Raw genomic sequence first — 27,171 nt, 5'->3', positions numbered from 1 at the left:
CCAGAACCGGCGACGGGAAGGGGGGAAGCACTTCCTAGAGAGACAGCCGGTCAGGCGCTGGGGGCCCGTCTCTCACTGGAGCGCGTGCCTGGGAGTGTTGCCACGAAACGTCCCGGACCCGGTCCGCGTCATCCGCGGGTGCACGCTGCTGCCTCTGTGCGTCTGGGATGTGCCCGGTTAGGAGCGGGAGCGGTTGGCCGCGTGGTCGGGGACGGTGGCCGCGCGGACGCGGGCCAGACCGCCACACCGAAGGTCGCGTTCCTGCTTTTCAGACTGGGCTGCTGCCATCCGGGTCGCCGCCCTGGACTGCGCGGAGGAGGAGAATCACGAGGTGTGCCGAGCCTACGACGTCCACTTCTATCCCACCTTCCGGGTGAGCACCGCCCTGCCTTCCGCGGCGGGCCGGCTCTCTGCCTGCCCTCTGTCCTCCCTCCCCGCGATCACCGTGGGGGAAGCCGCGGCGCTCTGGCAGGCGCCGGCGTGTGGCTTCAGCTTAGAGGAGCTCGTTGGCCCGGGGCCCCCTCTTGTGCTCCGCCCCTGGCGGGTTGTGCACACGCACGCACGCCCCGGGCCCCCACTGGCGCCCCGTGGGAACGGGGGAGGCGGGGTCTCCCGACCCGGTGGGCATGGGGGTGCCCGGGAGCTGCCGTCACAGCTCGGGGGGCAGGTCTCTCCACCCCCTCGTGCCCACGTCCAGCCGGGCCTTTCCCGCCTGCACGGGGCCGGGCCAGGTTGTCCCAGTGACGCCTGGAGAGCGGCCAGCGGGTGGCCCCACAGGCGGGTCTTACCCGTTTCTTCCACCGGGGGCGGAGGGTGAAGGGATCCCTTGAAGGTGTGAAGGGGCGTGGCCCTTGCCGGCACGCGAGTGGGAGTGCGTGGGGAGGTATTTACTGCCCAGAACACTCGCGGTGCCTTCAGAAGTCCCCTCCGAGGGAGCTTTGTGTCCCCTCCACTCCCGCTCGGCCCTCGAGCCCTGTGCCCTGTGTGGCCTGGCGCCCCCGCCCCGTCGCGTCTCGTGAGCCCTGCGGAGCACGTCCCCTGCGCTCTTCTCCTGTTTTCGTTTTGTTCTGGCTGCACGCGCGCAGCGTCGCGCTGAGTGTGAGCTGGGCCTTGTCTCTTGTGAACAGGGTGCGGCCCGGAGCACCCCCACTGCGGGGTGTGGCGGAGGCTCGTTGGCCTTAGTCACCTGGGAACGTGCCCGCCCCCACCCCGGGTGCCGGTGGCACCGCTGGCACTCGGCCTGTTCCGGGCGAGGCTGCTGGGAGCGCTCGCTCGTGTCTGACCCATGACCACGGCCACGTCTTCCGTTCACGGGCCCGGTGTCCCCCCTTCTTCTTCTTCCTTTTTATTTATTTTTTTATTTTTTTCATATTTATTTTTGAGAGAGCACGAGCAGGGGAGGGGCGGAGAGAGAGGGGGAGAGAGAGGATCCCAAGCCGGCTGCGCGCTGTGAGTGCAGAGCCTGATGTGGGGCTCGAACCCATGAAACCGTGAGATCGTGACCTGAGCCGAAACGGAGTCGGACACTCAGCTGACTGAGCCACCCAGGCGCCCCGATACTAACCTTTTTTGTTCCAGTTGTGAGAACTGGAAATGTCTTCACCCAGTTTGTAACGGTCTTTTCACTGTCTTTGGTGTCTCTTTTAGTAAAAGAGCTTTTCTTCTGCTCAGAGACATAGCGTCTGTCATTCTCCTGTAAATCCTTTGTGTCTTAGAGCGTTAGAGCCAACTCTTAGGGTGCGCGTTTGATTCCACGAGTCAGGGAAAGCGCCTGTTGAGCTCTCTGGCCTCTAGCCCCGTTGGGTCAGAGAATGTAAACAGCAGAACTGTGGTCAGTCCTCACCCCACACAGGGTGAGCCTGGTCGGAAACACTGACATCCACAGGCACCCGTAGAAACGTGTGGTTCGCTATCGCTTAACGTCATCTCAAGCAGATGGACTAAAGCTTTCTTTAAGATGATGGTCGCTCTCAAGGGGCGCCTGGGTGGCTCAGTCGGTTAGGCGACCGACTTCGCCTCAGGTCACGATCTCATGGTCCGTGGGTTCGAGCCCCGCGTCGGGCCCTGTGCTGTCAGCGCAGAGCCCGGAGCCCGTTTCCGGTGCCGTGTCTCCCTCTCTCTCTGCCCCCACCCTGCTCTCGTTCCGTCTCTCTCAAAAATGAATAAATGTTAAAAAAGAAAAATTTTTTTTAAAGCTGATGGTCATTCCCTTGCTTAAATATTTGCACAGACGCCAGATGAGGCTCTTTCTCACTTGTCCTGTTTTTCCTCTTAGTATTTCAAGGCATTTACAAAGGAGTTTATAACTGGAGAAAATTTTAAAGGTAAGGACGTAAGTTTTCTGTTTTACTCTCTCAGCATCGCTGCCTAAAGCCGCTAAAGCAGGGGTGGTTTCAGGGCACAGAGAACCCCTGCTGGGGTCTGTCTGCCCGTCCCCCCTCACCCCCCCCCCGACACACCCCCCCGACACACCCCCCCCCCCCGACACACCCGCATCAGTCCTGTCCGACCTGCCTTTCCTTGGAGGGTTCCAATGTGCATCGTGTCAGCGAGAATTTTATGCTTTGCCTTGGCCATTCGGTGGTGGAATTTTTGTTTTTAAGTGAACTTTTTTATTCAGAAGGCATTCGGAGAAGTGCACAGATCACACACAAATGCTCACCTCACGTGTTTTATGAGACAGCCACCCAGGTAGCCAGCGCCCAGGTCAGGCTCCGGCACGTGACCGGCCCGTCCCCGGGCGGCAGCGGCTCACGTCAGAGGTCACTGTGCCCGTTGGGAGCGTGGCGTAGGTGGGGCTGAGGCGCGCCCGGCCGCTTCGCCTCCACGCTGCGGGTGGGGGATTCGCCCTGTTGCCCATCGGCTCCCACACGGGTCTCCGTGCCGTCTCCTGATGTGCGAACCCACCGCGGTCTCTGGGCGGCCACCGGCGAGCCCCTCTGCGCGCCCTGGGGGGGCCCTGGGATGGGCGGCGGTGATGGCGGTGTGGTTCCCCACAGGGCCCGACCGAGAGCTACAGACGGTGAGGCGGACGATGATCGACTTTCTGCAGAACCACACGGACGGACACAGGCCCCCTGCCTGCCCGCCTCTGGGCCCCGTCCGGTGCGTACTTGTGCGTAAACGGGGGCGTCGGGGGTCGAGAGTAATTGTGCAGAGTGAGTGCGGGTCTGCACGAGTGACGCGGGCCCTGGCACACGACGGCCCGCTCACTGCTCTCGAAGGCACTGAAAGCCTCTTTTTTCTCCTAAAAGGCCCAGTGACATCCTTTCGCTCCTGGACAGCCGCGACGGCCGTTACGTGGCCATCCTGTTTGAGAGCAACAGCTCCTACGTTGGACGGGAGGTAACTGCGTCTGTCGCGCCCGTGTCTTTCCCTGTGGCACCTCGTGCTGTGATCCGGCCGCTCTGTGGGAACGCCCGTGGCCTCTGCCCGTGGCCTCTGCTCGGTGCTGTTCCCGTTCGTCCTTGTTGATTCCTGGAATGCAGGCGCGGCGTTGCCCGGCATGGTGGCGGATTTACGGGCCGCCGAGAGGGCGGCCCCTCCGCACCCGTTCCCAGGGCACGCTGCCTTTTTCCTTGAGGCCCTTTATTTCTTATGCGCTGCCATCAAGATTTTTTCTTGGCTGTGTCGTGCACGCCCACTCGTTTTGCCAAATACGAGACTCTAAAACGTCGTTCCTGTCGTGGACCTTTTCTGCTCTGGTGTCTCACGTGCGGCTCTGAAGCCTTCGCCGCTGGCCCCAGACACACGGGGGTGGGGGTGGGGGGGATGACGGGAAACCCTCACCTCCCAGCCGCGCCCGCCCCTCCTCCGCGAGCTCTGGAAACGGGGCGGGAGACCACGTGCTCCCCGCGGGAGCTCCCGTTGACATGCACTCGGGCCAAGGCTGCGGACGTTAGCGATCGCCCGCCTCGCCGCCCCTCCCCCCCGTGCCCTCCGAGTCTGGTGGCGACACGACACGGTGCCACCTTCTCTGGGCCGGCCGGGACTCCCGGTGGGGGGGGGGGGGGGGGGGGGGGAGGCCGGAGCAGCCACTGGCCGCCGCACGGCATCCTCGTGTGCCGCCCCCACGCCGTCCCCAGGCTGCCTCTCTCACCGGCGCTCTTAGGCTCCCCCACATCCCGCACGCAGGCCCGAGCGGGGGCCACCCCCTGGGGCAGGCGGCCCGGCCTCTCCCCGGAGGGCCGCCCGCAGCTGGGCTCGAGCGTGGCCAGCTCCAGCAGCAGACGCACTCGGCTCACCGGAGTCCGGTGACTGCCGCACTGCGTGAAGCGCCCCGTTCCGGACACGCTGGTTCTGTGGCCGAGAGGCCAGGGATGCCGCTTCTGCACCTGATTGTGGCGGCACATGCCAGGCCCGAGGGGCGGCTTTCACGGCATCCGGCCCCTGGGATGCCCTCCTGTGGTCCTTCTGCTGCCACATCCCCGTCGCCGTGCCTTCGGCCTGAGCAGGATGGGACAGGGGCAGGTCGAGGGAGGGACCGGCCCGCCGGAAGTCTGCCGGCACTTCAGGGGGCCGGCCGCCGTCCCGGGATGAGGTTGGCCTCCTGGTGCGCGGCCCCCTGTGTCGAGGGAAGCTCCGGGCCGGGGCCGCGGCCCCGTCTCCCTAAGTGGGGGTGAGTGTGCTCGTCCTCCGGATGCCACTCCTGTGGAGGACGTGCTGGCCCAGGAAGCCCAGGGCGAGTTCTCTGGCAGACGTTTTCCTTAGAGTCCGTGAGCTTGCTGCGCGGGGCTGCCCTGCCCTGCGAGCGCAATGGAAATGAAGGTGAGCCTGGCTCAGAGAGCAGATAAATACGGATTTATTCTAAATGACGTTGTCTGTGATTTCTGGGCTCACGCTGCCTTCGTACTTGGTCAAGGCGACGTTTCGTGAGACGCGGCCATCCACAGCCAGGCGACGCTATCTTCTCCTTGCCCAGGTGATCCTAGACCTGCTTCCGTACGAGAACATCGTGGTGAAGAGAGCGCTGGACACAGACAAAGCCTTCCTGGAGAAACTTGGGGTCTCTTCCGTTCCCTCCTGTTACTTGATTTACCCAAACGGGTCACACGGATTAATTAACATGTAAGTGTAGTCCGGCCTCAGGAGCGTTTGTGACGCCGGGTGGGATCTGGGGAACCCTTCCAAGCGTGGGGGCCTCCCCCGGGTGAGTTGCCACGCGCTCCTCGCGGCTGCGACCGCGGAGCCCATCCGCACGCCGTCTGCCTGCACCGGGCCCACTGAGCCGCAGACGGCCTAAAGCAGGGTCGGGAAGGTCACAGGTGAGCAGCCGAGCCGATTCCAGGGGCCTGTGGTGGCCTCCCTGGCCCCAGCCTCCTGTGGGCGTGGGTGCCGAGGACCTGCCGGACCCCACCCAGCCTGTGCTGACCGAGCGGTTCCCGCGGGGTCTCTGTGTGCCGCTTCCTCCGCCCCGGGGCTCCGGGTTCAGCTTCGGAGAGGCGGCCTCCCCGGAGCCTCAGACCCCAGGCCCTTGGGTGCGCTTCTGTTCTCGACAACCGGAAGTCGGGGAGGGACGGCGGCCTCTGTGGAGCGGGTCACCTGCTGTCAGGCTCTGTGAGCGAGGTCCTCGGGCCGCTCCAAGCACCCGGGCCCGCACACCGGGGGCTCCGGCCTGCGGCGGGGGCGGCCAGGGCCAGGCCCACAGCAGATGTCGCCCTCGACGGGCTTTCCCTCGACAAAACGCCATTTTCTTTTGAAGAAAAACGCTCGTTTTGTATGAAAGCGTCACCTGTACGACTCGTTCTTGTCGAATGACTTGGGTGTTTTACCTTCTCTCTTTGGGAACGAGAATGAGCCCTCGATGCTGTTGATGACCCACAGCCACTGTGGAGATGTCCCCGGAGCGCATGCTCCTCCCCGTCCGTCGAGGGGCCCCACGGCCCCTGCCGCCCCCCGCCGCCCTGGCTCCCGGGTGCCCCACTCAGAGGGCGTGCGGAAAACCCTCCCAGCTGGAGTCAGGCTGGTGCTGGCCGCTGCTCAGACCAGCCTTGCAAACTGTCCAGACGTCCCCACTGAACAGAAAAGAATCGTCACACTGCAGCTACAACGCGGTCATCTGTGGCTCTGCCTTCTCCGGGAGGGCCAGCTCCCCGACACCCTGGCATAGCCACCATCCCGGCCCTCCCCCCTCAGTCCCCGCTTCAGATGCCCAGAGAGCGGGCGGGCTGGGAGGTCCAGGCCACATGCCTGCATCTCGGAAGGAGAGCCGTTCTCGAAGTGCGGGGTGGGGGGGGTGGGGGGGGGGCCGCAGAGGAGGCTGGGTGCCCTAGTGCCCAGCTCAGACACCTGCGGGTTGGCCAGGCCGGGAGGCACCCTGGCTCCGAGCCCACACCTTGTCCGCTTTCTCGCAGCGGAAAGCCTCTCCGGTCGTTTTTTTCCTCTTACTTGAAGTCGTTGCCAGATGTGAGGAAAAAACTGCTTTCGGTGCCTGAAAGACCCAACAAAGCAGAAACTCCAGAAATCGTGGTCTGGAGAGAATTTGACAGGCAGGTATTTCTCTCGGACCTGAGCTGCCCAGGGGCGCGCGTGGGCGCGGGCCCGGTGCAGACGCGGAGGGCTGCGGGCTGCGGGGCTCCTTTGCAGGCGGGATTCAGCGGAAGCACACCCCCTGAGCCGCCAGCTGTGCGGGAACGACCGACGACGTGGGCCTGTGGGGAGCGGGGGTCCCCGCGGGCTGGGAGCGAGGAGGGGGAGCGTTGGGCACGAGGGACGTGTCCTGACCCGACCGGACGCTGTCTCCCCTCAGGGCGAAGCTGTACACGGCTGACCTAGAGTCGGGGCTACACTACCTGCTGAGGGTCGAGCTGGCCTCCCACAAGTCCCTGGCGGGGGCCGAGCTACGGACGCTCAAGGACTTCGTCACTGTCCTCGCCAAGGTGCGTGGTGCCTGACCCAGGCCGCGGGGGGCCGGGCTCCGTGCCCGGGGATCCGCGGGGAGTGGCGCTGGCCTCAGCTGGGGGACTGCTCTTTCCTCCCGCTGCACGCGCCTGCCGGGTGCCCACCCAGTTCCGGGCCCCCAGACGTGACGGGGCCTCAGAAGGGGCCGGGACCGCGACGCGCCCGACAGGAGACACTTTCGGGGGGCCGGTGGCGCTCGGGCAGGGAGGCAGGGCCGGCCGAGAGGAGAGAGGCTGCGGGGCCTGGGCGGGGGGGCCGCTCAGGAGCCATCCCTGTGTGCGGAGTGGGTCCCAGCGGCCGGGACCCGGAGCCGTGGTGGTGCACGTGTCAGTGGCCGCTGGGAGGTGAGGGGCCGTGCTGCCGGGACTCTTTGCTCCGGGGCAGAGAATCCAGGGCCTCCTGTCTCTTCCTTAGGTCAGAGCCTCGGGAAGCGGGAGGGCATCCCTCTCCCCTGGGGGGCGCCTGGGGCCCCCCCTGCTCTCTCACCTTGGGAGGGCTTCTGTCACAGTGGCCTGGGGACAGAGCCCTTTGCTCCCGTATCTGGTGCCCAGCTCGCCTGTTGTCTAGAAGGTCAGGGAGCTTAGTTTTGAAGGACCTTTCTCGGGGTGCCCGGCTGGCTCAGTGGAGCACGTGACCCTGAGTTCGAACCCTGTGCTGGGCGTAGAGATGACTGAAAAATGAAATCTTTAAAAATAAAAAAAATCAAGGACTCTTCCTGCTAAACGTCAGGTGCTCGGTACAGTGGTTCCTGGTCAACACTGTCGTAGACGCGGTTTGCTCGTGTCGTACGACTTCTGGGGTAAACCGTAGGAGGCGGAGTTGATGGCGGAAGGGACGGTGAGCCGCACAGCGTGTCTCCAAGGAAGAGACGGAGGCTGTGTAGACGGGCGTGTGCCCCGCTGTGCCGATCAGAGTTCAGAGGCCGCGGCCTCCTTCGCTTTCAGTGAGTCACAAACGGGCTGTCTCCTCGCCCGCCACCTCCTCTGTGTCCTCGGCGTCAGGGAGGGGTAGAGCTCCGCAGCCCAGGAGGATCACAGATGACCCGGGCCGGTTCCTCTAAAGCTCGCCGAAAGCGGCAGTCCAGCGCTGGCGAGTTGGGAGCGGCACGTTGTCGCCGGCGCAGGAAGTGGGGTTTTGCAGCCTGAACTGTCCTGTCCCTGCTGCAGCAAGTTTCCGCTCAGGTTTCTGAGCCAGTGGCAGCCTTTGTTTCGCACGCTTAGCAGGCGACACGTAGGGCAGGGCTGCACCACGGGGGTGGCCGAGCCGGTGGGCGAGGTGCAGGAGTCCGGGCGGGCGAGCCTGTGGGCCAGAAGCCTCTGCCTGTGGCCCCTCCCGTCCCCTGCTCTGTGTTCTGGGAGCCCCCCACCCCAGTACTGGGAGAAACCCGTGTCAGGCAGACCCCACCTGGTCCAGGTCCCCAGGGACGGCGCTGCCGTGGGAGGCATCTTCCCGGACGACCTCTGAGCGCGCGTCCTTCCTTGCTCAGCTGTTCCCCGGCCGGGCGCCAGTCAGGAAGCTGCTGGAGACGCTGCAGGAGTGGCTGGCCAGCCTTCCCCTGGACAGGATCCCCTACAACGCCGTCCTCGACCTGGCCAACAACAAGATGCGGGTGAGCCCGGCCCCCGCCCGAGCTCAGGGCCCGCCCACTGCCGCCACCGTCCGGTAGCCACCCCCTGACCCCGCGCTCTCCTCCCTCCAGCCCGGTGCGTGGGGAAGGAGGGAGCTGGACTCGGGTGCCGTGGCACAACGCCTCCCCTCACCGCGTGGGAACCGCCGTGTCCCTCCGCGGTTTGCCGTGGTTTGTCCTGTTGCTGGGACGCTTTCTGTGCACCCCCCATCCCCGCCCCTGCCCCCTGCCTGTGGCGCTGTCAGCTCACGGGTTGGCGGGAGGCAGGCCGCGACGGAACGGGCAGCTTGCTCGGGTGGTGCGGTGGTCGGGCTGGTGCGTTATTTCAGTTTTCAGCAAACTCCTAACTCCCGGCCAGAAGACACAAGGCCCGCGTGGACGTGGGGTGAATGCTTGAAGCTCCCGCTCGGCTGCGGGCACGTGCCTCCCTATCCGTGGTGGCTGAGAATGTTCCACAGCTGGGCTTCTTAGTCTTGGTGGGGGGGGGGGGCGGGGGGGGCATCCTTCAGGCTTTTCTAGTGTTCTCGTTTGTCCGGACACAGAGGAGCCCTTCCCCCCTCCCCGAAGGCAGGGAGGAACAGGCCACACTGCCCTGTTTGGAGACCTCCTTTCGTGGTGTAGACACTGTGCTGTCTCACGTGTTTGCTGCTGAATTTAAACACACAACGTGCTCAGATGTGCAGTTGGTGAAGTTTTAATAAACATACAGTCTGTGTAACCACCACCCAATCAAAGCAGAGGACGCTCATCAACTGTCTTAATTTTAACTATTCAATTATCTCTTCTTCTACCCACCTCCCCCCCCCCCCCCGCCCCAGATTTCTGGAATATTCCTTATTAATCACATAAAGTGGGTTGGATGTCAAGGAAGCCGACCAGAATTCAGGGGTTACACGTGTGCTCTCTGGAAACTGTTCCACACTTTGACCGTCCAAGCTGGGGCCCATCCAGAAGCGCTGGATGGCACAGGTAAGCCGTCCCCGTGCCGGTGCCTGCCTGGCATCGTGAGAGGTTGTATGCAAGGCCACACGTCACCGGGGCTGCCCGGGGGTCCCCTGCTCCAGAGGGGGGTTGGGGAGCTTCTCTCCACACCTTCTGCCCAGTCCCCGGGTGGGTGCTCGGTGCCCCAGAGACCAGCCTGTGCACGGCTGAGCCACAGGAAATAAATCCAAGAGTGAGAGCACACTGGCCAGGAATTCCTCTGCAGGGCAAACCCCTCATTTTTCTGCTTCAAAGAGTATGAGCGTCCGTGAAACCTATTTGGAGACGTGTGTTTGTTGTCTCTTGCTGGGTAACGACCCTGCCGCTTAGCAGCTTAGTTTCATCTCAGAGTGTCTGTGGGTCAGGAGCTCAGACGTGGTTTGGCCGGGGTCCTCTCCCTGGCCTGTGGGCCCAGTGTCGGCTCAGGCTGGGGTCTCACCTGAAGTCTCCACTCGGAAGGGACCCTTCCCCAGCTCGCTGGAGGGGTGGTGGCTGGTCCTGGGCCTCGCTCGTTCCTCACCGTGTGGCAGCCGGCCTCGTGGGCCGGCCAGGGGGAGAGGGCGCCCTCCTCGGCGTGGTGTCCTTCCCATCTGTGTTCCCTGGGTGGGCGGTGAGGCGCCAGCCCAGCCTGCCTGGGGGTGGGGGGCTGTGACACAGCTCTGAGGCCGCCTGCACCAGAGGTTAGAAACCACCAAAGACTGACTTGGCTTGAATAACTTTGATTATCAGGAAAGCATGGTCGTGTTTTGTGCCCTGCACAAGACACCGAAAACTGGGCTGGGCTGTTTTATCCACCTTGGGCCGGGCTGCGTGTGCACTTCCCCTGCGAAGCGGGCTGCTGGTGGCCATGGGGTCGACGGCCTGCCTTCTCTAGCTGTTGGTTCAGTGAGGCGGCTTCGCTGTTTGTATCGAGCAGAGGCTGTGACTCACACGCCCGACACTCTTTCCAATAAGGCCGTAAGCTTCTGGTTCTCTTTTGCTGCGTGACAGCCTAAAGCAAACGCTGGGGCTTGGAAGAAACACCCTTTTGTTTGCTTGGGATCCTGTGGCTCGGCAGCGTGGGCGGCCCCAGCTCCCGCGTGGGCCCCGCTCAGGAAGGACCTCGGGGCCCGGGCGAGCCGGCACACGGCATCGCTTCTGTCGCATCCTGTTGTCCCGCCCAGGTCCACGGTGGGGGAGAGTCCTCCCGGCGCCAGGGAGGCGGCAAAGTCAGGTTGCAGGGGGCGTGTGCGGTCTGCGAACCCCTACCACCCTGGCTCTCCTCGCGGTGGCCTTGGACCTTGCTGGGGGAGGTGGGGAGTGCGCCTGCTGACGGGCCGTCCAGGGGGCTACGCGGGGGCTCCCGGCACCGGCCCCAGTGCCGCGGCGGAACGGCGGCCGAGCGACAGTGCACGTGGTCAGAAAGATCTCCGGGGCACGAACAGGCCGTACCCGAGGAGCGGGCCTCATGTCACACGCAAAGAACTGGGTCAGATGGACCCCGCCGGATTAGGTCTTGGAAGGTTTTTCCTCTCCTTCGTGCCTGTTTAAAGCCCATCGACTAAAAAGCCGCCGCGCTCTCTAATCCCCCACAGGTAGGGTTTATGGTCCTCGTCCACTCTGAAGATTAGGGTGGCCAGCCGCGCGGCAGTTCGGCGGGGAGAGGGAAGGAGGATTACCCAGTGATGGGCGGCAGCTGGCGGCCGGGGAGAGGCGGGCAGGCGAGCCGGCCATCGGGGGTCCTTCCCGCGTGCCCACCGTCCCACCCTGCACGCCACCCGCCGCCCTCGGGGACACGCCGAGCGGAGGAGAAAGTGGCCGTGCACTCAGCGGGGGCCTTCTCTCGGCAAGGCCGGCGAGGCTGACGACAGATGTGGGGACCTGGGCCGAGGCCGGGCCCTCCCACCCAGAACCACAACTAGCAGCGAAGGAAGGGCTCACCCGCGAGGGCCTGCTGTTGATTAAGACGGATTCGGTCTCAGAAGCGTGTCTTTTTTTTTTTTTTTTCAATTATTTTGCTGCATTTCTTTTAATGCCGACATTTAATCTGTTCTAATCCCAGTCTTGTTTGTTGGCTCAATCCCCGTATTAGTTGCCTGAAGGGAACCGCGGGTGCCAGCCTCATGCCCGCCCCCCTCTTGCTGACGTGAGGGGTCCTCATCTCAGTGAGGTGCGGCTGTTTCCTTCTGCTGTCGGGGGGGGGGGGCGGGGGGGGGGGGTTGTTTCCTGGAGCGAGCGTGTTGTTCCCGGAACGTCTTTAGGGAAATGCCGGGGCGCCCCTCGCCGGCAGGCTCAGCCAGCCCGCAGCCCCCGGAAGGTCTGGCTCATTGTCCTGGGTGCCGGGGCGCGTCCCGGGGCGCGTCCTGCGTGTTCGGGGCAGCCCCGCCCCACCCCGCCCCGGGCACAGGGCCGCTCCTTCTGGCTCGGAAGGCGTCTGGGCTCAGGCTCCCTACCCGCCCGAGCCCAGGGTTCCAGCGGAAACCCTGGGACACACCCCACAGGGCTGCCGGTGCGTGTCCCCTCTCTCGCTGCAGGTCTCGAGGGGGACCCACAGGCAGTGCTGCAGAGCATCAGGAGGTACATTCGCACCTTCTTCGGCTGTAAGGAGTGCGCTGAGCACTTTGAGGAGCTGGCGAGAGAGTCCATGGGTTCCGTCAAAACCGCAGACCAGGCGATCCTCTGGCTTTGGAAGAAACATAACTTCGTGAACAACCGCCTGGCAGGTGAGCAGAAGCCACAGCGGGGTGGCCGGTGTGAGTGTGGCTGCACGCCTGGGCCCCCAGAGCGCGTCCTGCCGCACACGTACCGATGACACCTGACCTCTGCCACCGTGCTGGCTGCCCCGGGGATTGCCAGGGGTGACCGCCCCTCTAGGCTGCCAGCGTCCTTGGCTTTCCAGACGGTTCTCCCCCTTCTGGGGCTCCTGGGCTGCATGGAAACTGACACGCCGCCTCCCCCTGGGGTCACCGCCAGGCCCCCGAGGACGTGTGGCGCTGGCAGTCGTGGATCGTGATCACTTGTCAGTAAACGGTGTTTGTGCGATTACAATCTGCTCTCAGACAGGGAGCAAACCCCTCGCAGCAGTTTTGTTCCAAGACCAAATAGGGTGCATGTATTTTTTCAGAGTTAAGTAATTCAAACTGTTCCCAAATCAGTGGCAGATTAAAATTAGGCTTAAAAATAATTCCACTGACAAATAAGTCTTAATAGAGATGAAGAGAAAATTCCACTAAACTATTGGTTTTTGTTTAATCCACCGCATTATAAAACATATTATAACTAAAGCACTAAAGAAAATTGGTTTTTCTTTGCGCTCAGAGCTGACCGCTGTGGCTCTGGTCGTGCGGCCACAGCGCCTGTGTGTTTGCCGGGGTTTGCCCGTGGCCGTCAGCTGCAGGGCAAGGCGTGTCCCCCGCGGCCCTGGTTCAGAGCCCCCACGCCTCTGCGTGTCGGGCCCGCCCTGCTCCAGGAGCCCTGCGCGCCCCCTGAGTCATCGCGTCCCTCCTGGGTTCTGTAGCCGCCCCCACCCCCCCACCCCCCGCCCATGCTCCCCGGTCCCACCTCCGGCCTCCGGATTGGGACCTGGGCTCCCTGGAGGCCCCAAGACCTGCCCGGACCTCCCCGTGTCTGTAATGTGAGCATGTGTCGGTCCCCGGCAGGGTGGCTGGGCCCCCGTGGTCCGCACGCCCTCCCGCCCGTGCCTGCGGGCAGAGGAGAGGGTCTCCGTTGCTTCAGACCCATGAGGCCATGAGGCGGAGGCGTTTCGTCCACGTTTACTTGCAGAAGCACCGGCAGGGCCGCAGGGCGGGGGAGTCCGGGAGCCGAGGGCGCCGTGTGCCACTCTTGCTGTGCTCGCGGCCCGTGTGGTCCTCGTGTCCGTCTGGCAGAGGCCCGGGGCCGGCCGACCCGCGGCCTCGCGCGCACGTGTGGCGCTGACACGCGTCCGGGCACCGCGTAGGCGTCGGCACGCGGGGCGGGTTCATGTTCATTTACCGCGTGGAGCCCGTGCCGGCCAGAGGGCGCGTGCAGGTAAAGCCGTGCCGCGTGGTTCCGTTTTGTGACCGCACGTTTGCACGTGTGGAGGGGAAGGGCTCGCCCCACTGGTGTCGCGTCTGGAGCAGAACCGGGAGCGGGCTCTGCCAGGTTTTCTGCACACAGGCAGCCAGGTTTCCCTGTCGCCGGTGGGCCTCACGCCCAGAGTCGTTTTCGGAGATCCTCTTGGGGTTTGGGGAGGGGCGGGGGCGGGGGCTGCACACGCCTGAAGCACCTTGGAGCCGTCCGCACCGCCGGCATCCGGGGCAGGCGTACGGGTGCGGGTGGGACACGCAGCGGATCACGTGGGGGCCTCGGGGTCTCGGGGGGCAGAGTAGCTGCGGGCGGGGGCAGGCCTGGCCAGGCGTGGAGCTTTCCCACCATCGTGGGTACCAGGGCCTGCCGGGGGCGCCAGGGGAGATGCGACATTTATACCGGGTACCGGGGGGGGGGGGGGGGGGGGAGGGGGGCAGGCGCCCGTGCAGGAGCGATGGGAGGTCACAGTGGACGTGGGGGGACGGGGGAAGGGTTCGCGGGGGGCACGGGCCCGGTCAGGGCACGGGTCAGGTCATCAGGAGGCACCTCGACTGTCGCTCTCTTTCCCCTCCTAGGCCATCTGAGTGAGGACCCCAAGTTTCCGAAGGTTCCGTGGCCCAGCCCGGACCTCTGCCCAGCCTGCCATGAGGAAGTTAAGGGCCTGCACAGCTGGAACGAGGGTCAGGTGCTCCTGTTTCTGAAGCAGCACTACGGCAGCGGCAACCTCGTGGACACGTACGCCGAGGACCAGGGAGACGCCAGCGACGGAGGCGGCCCGCCCGGGGGCGGGGAGCGCGAGAGGGGCCACGCTTCCCCAGAGAAGCCTCGGGGGGACCCGCGTGCCGAGAGTGCCCGTCCACCCAGCGTGCTGCCTCCCAGACCCCGCCTGTCCGAGGGCTCACAGCTCGGCCTGGACGGGAGACTCCAGAGCGTGAGCTGGGCTGAGGGCCGCAGGGAGGCAGAGGCGGTCGTGCCCTTCCTCGGGATGGGCTTCTCCAGCCTGGACATGAGCCTCTGCGTCGTGCTGTACGTGGCCTCGTCCCTGTTCCTGATGATGATGTACTTCTTCTTCCGGGTGCGCTCCAAGCGATGGAAGGTCAGACATCACCGCCCGTCCGTGTAGAACCGAGCGGGACCACAGAAGCGCCTTGAGAAACAGCCCCACCGCGACACCTGCAGCTTTAACGATGACGATCAGGGATTTTATAAACACATCAGACCTGGTTTCATATCAGATGGCGTCTCGGGCCCCAGGTCCTCGTTCAACGAATGGTTTTCCTGCCGAGGACGGGCCGCTGTTTGTGGGGCTGACTGCTGTCCGGGGGTCCTCCCTGGACGCCTCTACAGATCCGACGGCAAAAAGACATCTGTATTTTTACCCTTCTAGATCTGAAGACACGAGTGGGAGTCCAGGCCAAACGAACAGAATTCTTCCCGCCTGCCTTCACCCTGGGTTTCTAGACGCACGTCGCGTCCTGCACCCTGGCTTGGGGTTTGGAGCACGGCCAAGCCCTTCCCTGCACCGGGAGGCCACCGGGCAGTGTCTTGCCACCAGCCGCGGCCGGCCGGAGCAGAGAGGGAGCTCGGCCGCCAGCGCACCCCACCCCCGGCCGCCTCTCGAAGCCGGTCGGGTCCTCGGAGGTTCGCTTGTGTCTGCGCTTTTCAGCTGCTTGGTTGTTTCTGCTGAAGCCGCTCACAGCCAAAGGGACGACTTCTTCGGCACCTTTTTCTGCAGATGCAGAGTCTGGAGAAAGAGGGGAGGGAGGAGGAGGGTTCGTGGCGTTGCTGCATCGCGAGAAACACCCCCCTGGCCGTGTGGAGCGGAGGCTGGGGACACGATGGTGGCAGGACAGCAAACGGCCCGTCCCATGGCGCCGAGGGCGGAGCCCCTGGGGGGCGGGGGGGGGGGGGGGGGGGGGACACGCTCCTCCGGAGGGGAGTCCGCAGGGGAACGAGCCCCTCACCCTCTGTGTCACATGGGGCGGCACCTGCAGGATCTGCCGGTGACCTGAGAGGGTAGGACCCGAGGGCCCGGCGAGACGGTGACGCGCGGTGGCCCCCCGGAGGTGGTCTGTGCTGTCCTCAGCATCTTTAAGGCCAAATTTCATCCCCCTGAAGCTGTTTTATGAAGGGTCCTGGCACAGGGCCCCGGTGCCCCAGGTTTTGGTGATTGACTTTTTTACCGTTTGATGATTTTAGCACATTATTCGTAAAACCCAAGTGATTTAGAGGTAAGTTTGCCTCTGAAGACGTCAGCGGACAGAACGGACTGTGCCGTTCTCGTCGAGATCCTTTGTGACTGTCGGTCTGTCCCACGAACTCAGATGTGTCTGTGCTCTCGTGTCCGTGAGGTTCTAGTCTTTCCCACTCTGCCTAGCGTGTGCTCTGTGTTTACTAACCACAGTCGGCCACCGGCCTGTACCTGTTCGGGCGCCGCAGGCTGGGGGCAGTGGGATCTCACGGCCACGGCCTCGAGGCCGGTGGAGCTGGGCCCTCCCTGGGCGGCCATCAGAGCTTTCTTTCTGTTTGACACTTTTTTAACCCCCAGAAGCCTGTGTGTTTCGTACGTGGTCGTGTGCTTGGGTTCCTGAGGACCCCGTATTGTTTCCTTTCATTTAAAAAATCGGGCAGTGGGGCGCCTGGGTGGCGCAGTCGGTTAAGCGTCCGACTTCAGCCAGGTCACGATCTCGCGGTCCGTGAGTTCGAGCCCCGCGTCAGGCTCCGGGCTGATGGCTCGGAGCCTGGAGCCTGTTTCCGATTCTGTGTCTCCCTCTCTCTCTGCCCCTCCCCCATTCATGCTCTGTCTCTCTCTGTCCCAAAAATAAATAAAAAAAGGTTGAAAAAAAAAAATTTAAAAATAAAAAAATAAATAAATAAATAAAAAATCGGGCAGATTTACGCACAGAATCCGAAGGGAAACACTTAGCACCGTTAACTAAACTGCCTTTTGGTTCACGTCAGATGCTTTTTCCTGCCCCGAGTGAGTTTCCTCACGCGGTGTGAACCGGCACCAGGTGGCAGGACGCGACCACTGCCAGAAGCTCCACGAAACCCGTTGGAAAGGCAAGACTGGCTCTAGGGCCCCTCACGACATCGCAGTCGAGGTCACCACCGTTTGAGGGACAAGTTTGAGGCTCCCTGAGGGGCCAGGCTTCCAGTAGTCCGCGGGCAGTCCGGGAGAGGTGGTTTGCCGAGACGGCCCCGGACGCGTGTCCCGTGGGCGCCTCATGTGGCCTGCTCAGAAGCGGGCACTACGTTTAGGCAAGGTTCAAGGTCTGTTTTCTAAAGCTGTAAGTATTGAGACTAATGAATTGACTAGTTCGGTAATTTAAATGGGTATTTATTTTTCATGGAGGGATTTTGATTAAAAAGAAGCTAATTGACATGGAAATGTCTGGAATTTCTTACCTGCAAGGAAAGTGAACGTTTTGTATTTAAGTGGACTATACCGTGCACATTTTTTAAATAAATAAATCTGACATTTGAGAAGATTGTAATTCTTTCGAAACTGTGAGCTCCCTGGAACAGTGATAGGAGTCGGGGTGCAGAAGGGAGCCCTCCTTCCCTTCCGGAGTTTGTGGACCGGACACCTGAAATTCCAGAGCCTCTTGTACTGAACCAGACGCTGAGGTGGAAGGTGAAAACCGGAAGATGAATTATGGATTATCTTCCTGGGGCCGATCTAGCTGGGAGCGGCCCGCGGGACAGCGGTTTTGGTTCAAGTCACACGGCAGGCAGATGGACTGAGATGGGACAACAGCCGAGACCCATGTGAATGGCAGGACTTAGGGCACCCAGGGGCGCCCCGGTTAAGGGAGCCTCTGAGGAACCCTGGGAGAAGGGAGCCCCCAGGCACCTGTTTGTTGCCTCCGAGTCTGAACTGTTTTGATTTCTTCTCCTGCCTCCACCTTTTCTTTTGCTGGGGGCGTGGGGTGGGGGGCCTGCCAGCAGGAGATCTGGGCAAGAGGTTGTGAATGCAACAGGTTCCTCAGGCCAGCAGCAACAGCCAATTGCTGAGCCACACCTGGAGCCAGGGACTCATGGGGGCCTGGGCTGGAGGCCGGTGGGGCTGGAGGGGCCACCTGCCGAGTCCTGGACTCTGCCACGCAGGGCAGGGTGGACCGCCCACTTACTTCAAATCCCCGAGCCTCTGGGCTGGCCTGGAGCTCAGGGCAGAGCCGGCAGAAGAAGCTGCCTGCAGCGGCAAAGGGAGGGGCCGTGGGGAGGGGATAAGCCTGGCTGAGGGACTGGGGGTCCTGGGGCGGTGGGGGTGTGGCCTGGAGCCTGAGGAGAGGAAGTGGGTAAGGAGGAATCTGGGGGAGGGTGGGGGAGCTGGTGGAGAGACCAGAGACCTAGGGAGGTGGGGAAGTGAGGAGGAGGGGCTGGGGGAAAGGCAGGCGGAGTGGGGGTAGGGGGTGGGGGACAAGGGCCTGGGGAGGTAGGGAAATGGGCAGGGCAGGGGGGAGGTTGGTGCAAGGACAGAGGACCTAGGGAGGTGGGATGGTGGGGAGGAGGGCTGGGGGAAGAGGGTGGTGGGCGGAGTTAGAGGACGTGGGGAGGGGTGGGGGACAGGGGGCCTGGGGAGGTGGGGAGGTGGGGAGGTGGGGAGGTGGGCAGCCGCGCGCCTCCTTCAGCACCGCGGACAGCGCCCGGGCCCAGAGTCTCCCGCCTGGCCACACCGCGCGCCACAGGCTCGCCGTTCCGAGGCTCCCGGGTCCTCGGGGAGCCCCGAGCCCTCCCCCGGGGTGGCAGAGGAGGAGGGAGGAGGGCTGCCCGGGGCCACTCGGGCCTCATCTTCAGCCTGGGGGTCGCCATGCTGCTGGAAACCGAGCTGGGTAGAGACAGAGACCGGCCCGGGGCCCCCGGGGCCGCTGCCGTCAGACCCCCGTGAGCCCCTTGGCCTCCAGCCCGAGCAAGAGCACCCACAAGGGGAGAAACGGCAAGGAGGGTGGCAGAGTCAGGCAGAGGGACAGCGGGGAGGAAGGGGCCCAGGACAGCAGAGAACAGAAGGGGCCCTGCAGGCGCTGCTGGGGCGGAAGGGATAGGGCAGAGTGAGGGGCGCCAATTTCCTCCAGACTCCACGCCCCTCAGCTGTCCCACACAGACCTCCTAACCGCCCAACAGTGCAGAACTGGGACCCCTGGGCTGGATCTCCCGCCTGAACCACCCTCCCTAAGGGCCACTAGATTGCCATGGACGTCGTGAAATAATGGAGGCATTGCCGGCAGGCTGGCCAGATGCTGAGCGTGTGGGGCCGCCACCTCCCGGACCCGCTGTCTGCTTGCCCCTTCCCCCCTCGAACCACACTCGGTCCCTCTAGGCAGGCCTCTGCAAGCAGCTGACACTCAACAGGCGACACCCCACAGCACCCACTCGGCTCCCCAGCGTGTGCACCCTTGCCCTGTCCTCTGGGTAACAAGTGTCATATGAGCCTTCGCTCAAAACCGTGAGACTTCGGGTCTGCTGGGATCTGGGAGGCGCTGTGTCCTGCCCACATCCTTCCAGGCTGGTCCCCTTGTTGAAGCACACAGCAGACCCGGCAACTGGAGGCCAGGAGAAGGAGCGTGGGACTGCCCACTGCCAGTCCCAGGTGGAGGGACCTGAAGGCTGGCATGAACCCCGCCGCTCCCCAGCACTGCCTGGGGTGCCTGCCCTCACCAGCCCCAGCCCGCAATGGCCCCACACTGCTGTGTCTTAACTATTGGACCGGGGGCAGGATATTGGAAAATTAAGTGTGGGACCCGCATTCTGGGCAAGCTGGGGCGCTGTGGGTGAGGAGGAAAGTGAGGGCGGACCCCGACTTTCCCAGCTCTGTCCTTCCTGACCTGAGTCTCGGTCGCGTGTCCAGGCCGAGGACACCGGGTGTACCTGCCGGGAATCGCCCTTCTTCTCCGCGCCCATTCTGGTGGCGGTTCTCAGGGTGGGACTCAGAAGCTGGTCAGAGCGGGGAGGTCTGAGGTCCTGTCTGGCTCCTGGTGGCTTGGCTGAGAGCCTTTTGGCTCCACACTCGTCCTCGCTGGGTCTCGGGTCGCGTTCTTGCCGGCCAGACGTTGTCACCAAGCCTCCCAGCCCCGTCTCTCGAGCGGCGGTAGGACTCGGCTCCTTCCGGGACCGCCCTCCCCGGACCCCGAGCCTACCCGCGAGCGTGCACGCCGGAGCCCAGGCCTCAGCCCGCGGCTCCGGGCAGGTTAGCTGCGGGACCGGGGCAAGCGCCCGCGGGCAGCCCTGGCCCGGCTCCTCCCGTGACTGTCCCCGCCTTCGGGCCGGGCACTCGGGGGGCGCCCGGGCACCCGGAGTCCCCGCGCAAAGGCGCGCAGAGCCGGCGGACTGCTGGGGCGCGTCTCAGCGACCCCCCCGCCCCCCACCCCGGCCCCGCCCCCGCCCCGCGTCGCGGCCCCGCCCCCCGGCCGCTCCGCCCTCCGCGCGGCCTGAGGCTCCGGGCCCCAGGGCGGCCCGCGGGCGCGGCGCCCAGCAGCGCGGGGAACAGCTCGGACACCAGCCTGGGGCCACCGAAGCCGTGGCCTCGCCGGGCCCCGGGAAAGTTCGGGGCGGGAGAGCAGCGGCGCCAGGAGACGGGTCCCATGGAGGCGCGCGGGGAGCTGGGCCCCGGCCGCGAGTCGGCGGGCGGCGACCTGCTGTTGGCGCTGCTGGCGCGGAGAGAGGACCTGCGCCGAGGTGGGTGCCCAGGCTGGGCGGCCGCCCCGGGGACAGCCGGGGGTCCTCGCTCCTTTCCGGGCCTGGCCACGGAGGTGGCGGCAGACAGGGGACCGGGGAGGGCACGGGTGCAAGGGCCCCAGCAGCGAGTTAGCGTGGGGGCCCCTGGAGCTGTGTTGTCGGCTGCGTGGTCGCAGCGCCGCACTGCTCAGGCCGGAGAGTCCCAGGGGTCCCAGGACCGATTTAGCAAACCCTCTCCCTTATCAGGAGAGTAAGTGGATAGGACCGCGCAGCTCCATGACCACGGGGCAAGAGGATCCCCGAGAGGGCCGACCCCACCCAGACCCTCCACACTTTCGGGGCGGAGGGGGGGGGGGGTAGAGAGAGAGAGGCAGGGGCCAGGGGGTAGAGCTGGAGCCCGCTGGCAGGTCGCTCCTGGCGGGGATCTTGTCTGCACCCATACGCACCTGCTGACTGGCCGGCTCCAGACGGTTCTCAGGACCCGTCTACAGGAAAGACCCAGCCTCCCGGTCCAGCTTCCCGGTGGCACCAGCCTTGCCCCCCGCTCCCCTGTGCATTGCTTCCAGAGGAGGGCCATCGGCAAACGTTCTCTGGCCCGGGAGACCACGGGAAGGAGACGGAGGCGGGCCTGGGCCGGCGGGGAGTGGCAGGGACGGAGCAGGTGGGAAACAGGTTACATCCAGGCTGGGGGGGTGGGGGGGAGGCTCATCCGTCCCCTACTTATTTATTTATTTATTTATTTTTCCGACGGTTCCTGGGAGGGGTTGGCCGCAGGGGCTGGGAGGAAGGGGTGGGAGGGAGGAGGGAGAGGGAGGGAGGGGAGGCGGGCTCCGAACGCGATCGCTCAGGAGAGCTGGCCGGGAGCGGGCGGCCGGGCCGAGGCTCCGCTGGGCCCCGCGGGTGCTGAGGGTAGGAGACCCCGCCGAGGCTGGAGCCGCCATGCAGCGTAAGGCCGGGGTCGCAAGGCTTGGCGGGGAGCGCGAGGGGCGCGCGGCGGGAGCGGCTTTTGCAGGACGCGGGGCCGGGCTGGAGGGGGGCGGGGGGCCGAGCTCGGCCGGGCGCTGTCCGGGCCGCGGTGCTGAATCCGCGCGGCGCGGGCCCGGCCGGCCACCAGCTGTGGGCCGGCTGCCCTGGAGGCCCGCGAGGGGGGCCCGGGACGCGCGGCGGATGCCCGCGCTCCTGCACCTGGGGCCGCGGTTTGGCCCGACGCGGGATCGCGTCCGTTTGGAGTTTCCCGTCGCTGCGGACGGAGGTGGATCCGGTTCTTTCGGGAGGGAGGCCCTTCTCTGGTCCCCCACGCACTGCGGGCCGGCCTGGAGCGGGAGGGGCCGGCGGCTGGCCAGGAGGGCACCGCGAGGTGGGCACGGTGTTTGCACTGGTTCCAGTCCTGCCGCTGGCTCTCCTCTTCGGAAGACCTTTTCTAAATCAACAGGGACACTCACCCCACGGGCACCCTGCAAAGCCCCTTATGGGCCAGTGGCTCCCGCAGGCCACTCCAGAGTTTCCCCAGCCTGGCTCCCCCAGAGGCCTGCCGTCCCGGGGCAGCAGGACCAAGTGTCCCAGCAACTCTTGTCAGGCACCGGCGATTGAGTCTGGTGACCAGGATGCATTTGTCCAGCCCATGCATAAGTACCCCCCAGGGTTCCCAAAGATGACCAGGACACCAGTGTTCGCGTTGGTGCCTGCAGACAGGGCCACGGGGCTGGGTGGCCACGCTGAAACAAGCAATCTCCAGCTGCAATGATATTTAATTGTGCAAAATAATGATGGGGGTTGGGTGGTGGGTGCCCCACGACCATGCCTTGCCTCCTGGTGACGGAGAGAGCCCCTAGGGCGGGATTTTCATTTGAGCTCAACGTGCACCCTTCGTGCTAACTGGGAACACTTTGCAATCGACGGTGTCTGGCCTAACGGGGCGGCCTGGGCCCCTTCCTGCTCGAGGGCACACTTCTAAACCGTTTTCAGTTTCCCCCAATTTTAACCGTGGGCCCGGCTCTGGACTTTGGTGCTGGGCACTCGCTACGCTTGGCAGGCCAAGCAGCCACTCGTGCCAGCTGGGGAAGAGGGGTTGCGGGGAAGGGGGTGTCCCTTGGCAGCCCCGGCCGGCCCCGGAGGCTGGAGCGGGAAGGTGACTCCCACGCTCTCTCTCCGGGCGGCACCCCTGACCGTGGCGGATCCTCGGCCTGCAGAGATCCCGCTGTGTGCCGGCTGTGACCAGCACATCCTGGACCGCTTCATCCTCAAGGCGCTGGACCGCCACTGGCACAGCAAGTGTCTGAGGTGCAGCGACTGCCACGCGCCCCTGGCCGAGCGCTGCTTCAGCCGCGGAGAGAGCGTCTACTGCAAGGACGACTTCTTCAAGTGAGCGCGGCCGAGCCCCCCCGCGGGGAGGGCAGGGGGGGAAGTCTGCTCCCCCAGGTCGGCCCCTCCCGCCACCCATGTGGGGAGGGGGCAGGGGCAGGGTTTGGGGCAGTTCCACCGCAGCCCCGGCCTGCGAGGCCGGGCGCCTAATTTTTCCCAGGTAATTAATTTTGTAAATCATGGGAACAGTCGTTCAAAAGATAACCCAGGTTTGCAGAACTCGATTGGATCTACTCCCTCTTAACTCTGGTCTTGTTTTTGTCCTTAATGCTCGGGAGGGGGTGCTTTCCAGGCACAAGCCTCGGGGGTCTAAGAGACCTGGCCCACGGATCCAGCTTCCTGACCCGGCCCCCAGGGCCCCCGGGTCCCTTCTCGGTATTTTGTGCGGCTCCGCCGAGGCTGCCGGGCCGGTGATTTAGGGGCAGGGCCGGGGTGAGCCTCCCTCCTGAACCGCCCAGCGCGGCGCCCCGCTCGCCGCTCTCCAACCCGCTCCGGGCGAAGGAGCCGCCAAACGCCGCGCTGAGCCGCGCCCTGTGCGTCCCGCAGGCGGTTCGGGACCAAGTGCGCCGCGTGCCAGCTGGGCATCCCGCCCACGCAGGTGGTGCGCCGCGCCCAGGATTTCGTGTACCACCTGCACTGCTTCGCCTGCGTCGTGTGCAAGCGGCAGCTGGCCACGGGCGACGAGTTCTACCTCATGGAAGACAGCCGGCTCGTGTGCAAGGCGGATTACGAGACGGCCAAGCAGCGCGGTCAGTGGGCGGGTCCACCCACCCTCCTGTCCCCGTCTGCAAAAAGAGGCTGGCGCCGGTCGGGTCGGGGCGCGGAGGGATCCCCACGTCCAGCGCCCGCCGGCGCGCGCTCGCGCGGGGACGCGAACTTAAGCGCCTTCCCGGCAGGCCTGGGGTGGGGACTGGGGCTGGAGCCGGGTGGGGACAGTTCACAGAGCGGCCGGGGTCTCAGCGGCCTCCTCACTCGCGGATGCAGGGAGGCTGGTCTGGATTGGGTGGATTATCACCCCTGGTCTGAGTTACCGCCCCGAACCCTTGACCGCGAGGATCCGGCCTTACGCACAGTCTCGGAACAAAGAGCAACCGGGAGGAGGGGAGGTGGGAGGTGGGAGGTGGGAGGCGCGGGCCGGCGGGGGCCGCGCGTTCCTCCTTGCGGCCCAGGTCGCGGCGCAGCCGCCCCTCCGCCCGGGCCCGGACGCGCGCCAGCCGCGTCTTCCCCGGGGTCCCCGCGCCCTGGCGGGGTCTGGGGGGGGGGGGGGGGGCGGTGGGGTGCGTCGGGCGGCCAAGGCGCCCGGCCTCACCCCAGCCCTCGCGGTGCAGAGGCGGAGGCCACGGCCAAGCGGCCGCGCACGACCATCACGGCCAAGCAGCTGGAGACGCTGAAGAGCGCCTACAACACGTCGCCCAAGCCCGCGCGCCACGTGCGCGAGCAGCTCTCGTCGGAGACCGGCCTGGACATGCGCGTCGTGCAGGTCAGCGCCCCGCGCCCGGCCGCGCCCCCAACCCCTCCGCTCCCCGCCGCCAGGCCGCTCATCACCCCCACCCCGCCCCCGCCCCGCAGGTGTGGTTCCAGAACCGCCGCGCCAAGGAAAAGCGACTCAAGAAGGACGCCGGCCGGCAGCGCTGGGGCCAGTATTTCCGCAACATGAAGCGCGCCCGCGGCGGCTCCAAGTCCGACAAGGACAGCGTCCAGGAGGAGGGGCAGGACAGCGACGCCGACGTCTCCTTCACCGGTAACGGCGGGCCGCCCCGCCCCCCGGGGCGCCGGAGCCCCCGCATCCCCGGGAGCCGCAGCCCGGGAGTCCCACCGCACCTGGGCCCACTGGGCGCCAGGAGCCCGCAAACTGAACTTCCTCGCTAGGGGACCGTTGATGGACCCTGGCCCCCACCGTCCCCCAGCCGTGGGGTTTGGCCCCTGGGGCGCTGCTCAGCTTCTCCCCTGGGCGGGGTGGGGGGTGGGGGGGACAGCCCCGTGGGCCACGTGTCCCACAGCAGGCTTTCTCATGGGGAAAGGGTCCAGGCCAACCCTCTGGTTCCTGGCCCTTGCAATGATTTTTTTAGGAAAGTGGGCAGCACAGTTCTGGGGTAAGTGATGAAAAGTCTTGGCTGTTTGGAGGGGGGGGGGGAGCCCACCCTCCTCTGTGGGGTCTGAGCACCCTCCTCTGTGGGGTCTGATTGTCTCAGTCTCGGTGCCAGGGAGACCTCTTTCTTACCCCTTGGTGCCCGTCCTCAGTTTCTGCAAGAGATTCTCTTTGGCTGCACTGTGACCTTGGGCAATGAGTCACGCTGCCTCTCTGAGCCTCAGTTGAGCTGTCTGCAAAATGGGATTAGTGGAGTCTGTGCTACCTTTCCCAAAGCCGTCTCGGGGGCTGTCCTGCAACTCTGGGTTTTGACTGGTTTTGCTCCCCCCAGGGGATCCCACCGTTCCTCAGATGCTGGGTGGGATTGAGCTGCACAAGCACGGGGGCCGAGGGCAGCAGGAGTTCTAAGTGCAGAAGAGGCGGGCCGGCCACTGCTGGGGGAGGGGCACTGAGGGCAGGAGGGGGAGGAGGGCGGGCCCTGAGCTGCACAATCCACTTCCGTTGCAGATGAGCCGTCCATGGCCGAAATGGGCCCTGCCAGCGGCCTCTACAGCAGCCTGGGGGAGCCCACCCCAGCCCTGGGCAGGCCCGCGGGAGCCCCGGGCAGCTTCCCGCTGGAGCACGGAGGCCTGGCCGGCCCGGAGCAGTACCGCGAGCTGCGGCCCGGCAGCCCTTACGGTGTCCCCCCGTCCCCAGCTGCCTTGCAGAGCCTCCCTGGCCCCCAACCCCTTCTCTCCAGCTTAGTCTACCCGGATGCCGGCTTGGGCCTGGTGCCCGCAGGGGCCCCAGGTGGGCCCCCGCCCATGAGGGTGCTGGCAGGAAACGGACCCAGCTCTGACCTGTCCACGGGGAGCAGCGGGGGCTACCCCGACTTCCCTGCCAGCCCTGCCTCCTGGCTGGACGAGGTGGACCACGCTCAGTTCTGACCGAGGCCCCCGGCTCCCCTGAGCGCCGGCCACGAGGGGTGAGGGCTGCGGTGCCGCCCCACCCCCCACCCCCGGCTGGGTGGCCTGGAGCCGCACGGCCCTCCTTTCCCGAAGTCCTGGACCTCCGCGGGATGCAGGTGCCACTGGCAGCAGTGGGGGGACAGGATGAGGGCCTCGAGAGAGGGCCACACCCCGCAGCCCCTCCCTCGGGCGCAGAGGGCGTCCTCCTCCCTGGACCCGGGGCCGGCCCGCCCGCGGCCGCCCAGCGAGCCTTGTTTTGTAAGCAGATTCCTCCCTTTATGGACCAATTAACTGGACGCTTGCTGTTTCTAGACCCGAGCCATCACCCGCCCAGGCTGGGCCTTCACTCCGGGCCTCGCTCCACACCGTCCTCAGGCGGGAAGACGCTTCTCTTTCTAAAACCAAGAAAATAGTACGAACCGTGCTTTTATTTCCCAAGCTCCATCTGTCTGAGCTGTGTAGCCCCGCGTGAGGTCGGAGATGGGTCGGTCTCCTCTCTCCAGGCAGGAGGTGGCCGAGGGGGGGACCACGCCTGTGTCCTTCCTGGTCCCTCTGGGAGCCTCCCTGACCCCAGCCCCCACCTTCCCAGGAGCCTCCTCTCCCCTCTTCCCTGGGGCAGCTGGCTCTGGATCTTTCTGTTCTTGACTCCACTGCCCCTCCGAAGAGATGCCACTCCCGGGCGCCCTTCTTCTCCACGAACAACCTTTAAGGCCGTGGGGACCTCCCTCCCTGTCACAGCCGCCCCCAGGCCCTCAGCGTCCAGGCCACGCCCAGCCCACCGATTTCCGTTGCCAAACAGCCTGCGGCTCTCCCTCTGGGAGCCGCTCTAACTGCCTGAGGATCGGGCGCCTCCTCCGCCCCCGACAGCGTGTAGCCGCCCGCCCCAGACTCACAGGCCGGCCGCGGGTGAGGCCCAGCTATCCCCACAAACGTGCATCCCAAGCTGCCTGTTGGTTCTGTGGACGTCCCGTGTTTTTATTTACTCTTTGACCATCAGCTCTTTCCAAGACTTCAATAAATTTGTCGGTTATGGTCTAGAGGGTCCGTGTGTTGAGTGGGGCTAGGGGTGTGTGGGGCAGAGGGGGCAGTTGTCTGGAAACGGGGAGGCCGGTTGGAGTAGCTGCAGCTCCTCCTCAGGGGTGGCACCTGGTGTCATTGGGCCTCTCTGTCCCTGGATCTTGGCCAAACTTCTGAGCACCGGAAGGAGACGTGGGAGAAATGCGGGGGGGGGGGGGGGGGAGGGGGGTGTTGCTGGGGGCCCGGTCCCTGGGAGAGACAGGGGCTGGGGCGGCCCGGGAATGTGTTCACAGCTGGAGCGGCACCGGTGGTGAGGACAGTGTGGAGTCGGCTGGTCAGGAGGTGCACGGCACGTGGTCGTGGGGGTCTTGCCAACTTGGGCTCCACTCCTCGCCATCTGTGACTTGCTGTGTGATGCTGGGGAAGTGAGCCGCCCCCTCTGAGCCCTCCTGCGAGGTGGAGACAGAGGAGGCAGCCCCTCCAAGGGAGATGTAAGGAGAGGGTCTGTGCGCTTGGGGCCTCCCCTC

General features: G+C 65.1%; 2 protein-coding genes and 1 long non-coding RNA gene across 4 annotated transcripts in view; all 3 read left to right on the top strand.

Annotated features, from left to right (window-relative positions):
* The window catches only part of QSOX2 (quiescin sulfhydryl oxidase 2), a 28,849-nt gene extending 13,576 nt beyond the window's left edge, over positions 1–15,273 (top strand). For both annotated transcript variants that reach the window (XM_058693533.1, XM_058693532.1), the window contains exons 2-12: positions 273–373; positions 2,276–2,324; positions 3,000–3,105; positions 3,255–3,345; positions 4,922–5,067; positions 6,354–6,488; positions 6,749–6,878; positions 8,387–8,509; positions 9,346–9,496; positions 12,022–12,210; positions 14,131–15,273. In XM_058693533.1, coding sequence (XP_058549516.1) covers positions 273–373; positions 2,276–2,324; positions 3,000–3,105; positions 3,255–3,345; positions 4,922–5,067; positions 6,354–6,488; positions 6,749–6,878; positions 8,387–8,509; positions 9,346–9,496; positions 12,022–12,210; positions 14,131–14,678 — 1,769 coding nt within the window. In that variant the 3' untranslated portion in view covers positions 14,679–15,273. The remainder of the gene's footprint in view (positions 1–272; positions 374–2,275; positions 2,325–2,999; positions 3,106–3,254; positions 3,346–4,921; positions 5,068–6,353; positions 6,489–6,748; positions 6,879–8,386; positions 8,510–9,345; positions 9,497–12,021; positions 12,211–14,130) is intronic.
* A 155-nt stretch (positions 15,274–15,428) lies between these two features.
* Positions 15,429–17,044, top strand: LOC131491064 (uncharacterized). Its single transcript, XR_009251286.1, has 2 exons — positions 15,429–16,198; positions 16,461–17,044. It is a non-coding gene; the product is annotated as an uncharacterized LOC131491064 (long non-coding RNA).
* Positions 17,045–20,020: 2,976 nt separating this feature from the next.
* On the top strand, positions 20,021–26,664 carry LHX3 (LIM homeobox 3). The gene is made up of 6 exons (XM_058693556.1): positions 20,021–20,230; positions 22,420–22,591; positions 23,138–23,340; positions 23,920–24,071; positions 24,161–24,332; positions 25,188–26,664. Exons 1-6 carry the CDS (start codon positions 20,137–20,139, stop codon positions 25,604–25,606), a joined length of 1,212 nt encoding a protein of 403 aa, XP_058549539.1. The 5' UTR covers positions 20,021–20,136; the 3' UTR covers positions 25,607–26,664.
* The last annotated feature ends 507 nt before the right edge of the window (positions 26,665–27,171 follow it).

Source organism: Neofelis nebulosa, chromosome 12, assembly GCF_028018385.1.
Source record: "Neofelis nebulosa isolate mNeoNeb1 chromosome 12, mNeoNeb1.pri, whole genome shotgun sequence".
In the NCBI taxonomy this organism is placed as follows: Eukaryota; Metazoa; Chordata; class Mammalia; order Carnivora; family Felidae; genus Neofelis; species Neofelis nebulosa.
The sequence above is the reverse complement of the archived record's forward strand: the minus strand, read 5'-3'. Positions and strand labels throughout refer to the sequence as shown.

Coding starts and splice junctions, on each gene's coding strand:
- LHX3 (XM_058693556.1), top strand. CDS start 20,137: ATGGAGGCGCGCGGGGAGCTGGGCCCCGGCCGCGAGTCGGCGGGCGGC. Junction 23,341..23,919: donor CGAGACGGCCAAGCAGCGCG/GTCAGTGGGCGG, acceptor CTCGCGGTGCAG/AGGCGGAGGCCACGGCCAAG. Junction 24,333..25,187: donor CGCCGACGTCTCCTTCACCG/GTAACGGCGGGC, acceptor CTTCCGTTGCAG/ATGAGCCGTCCATGGCCGAA.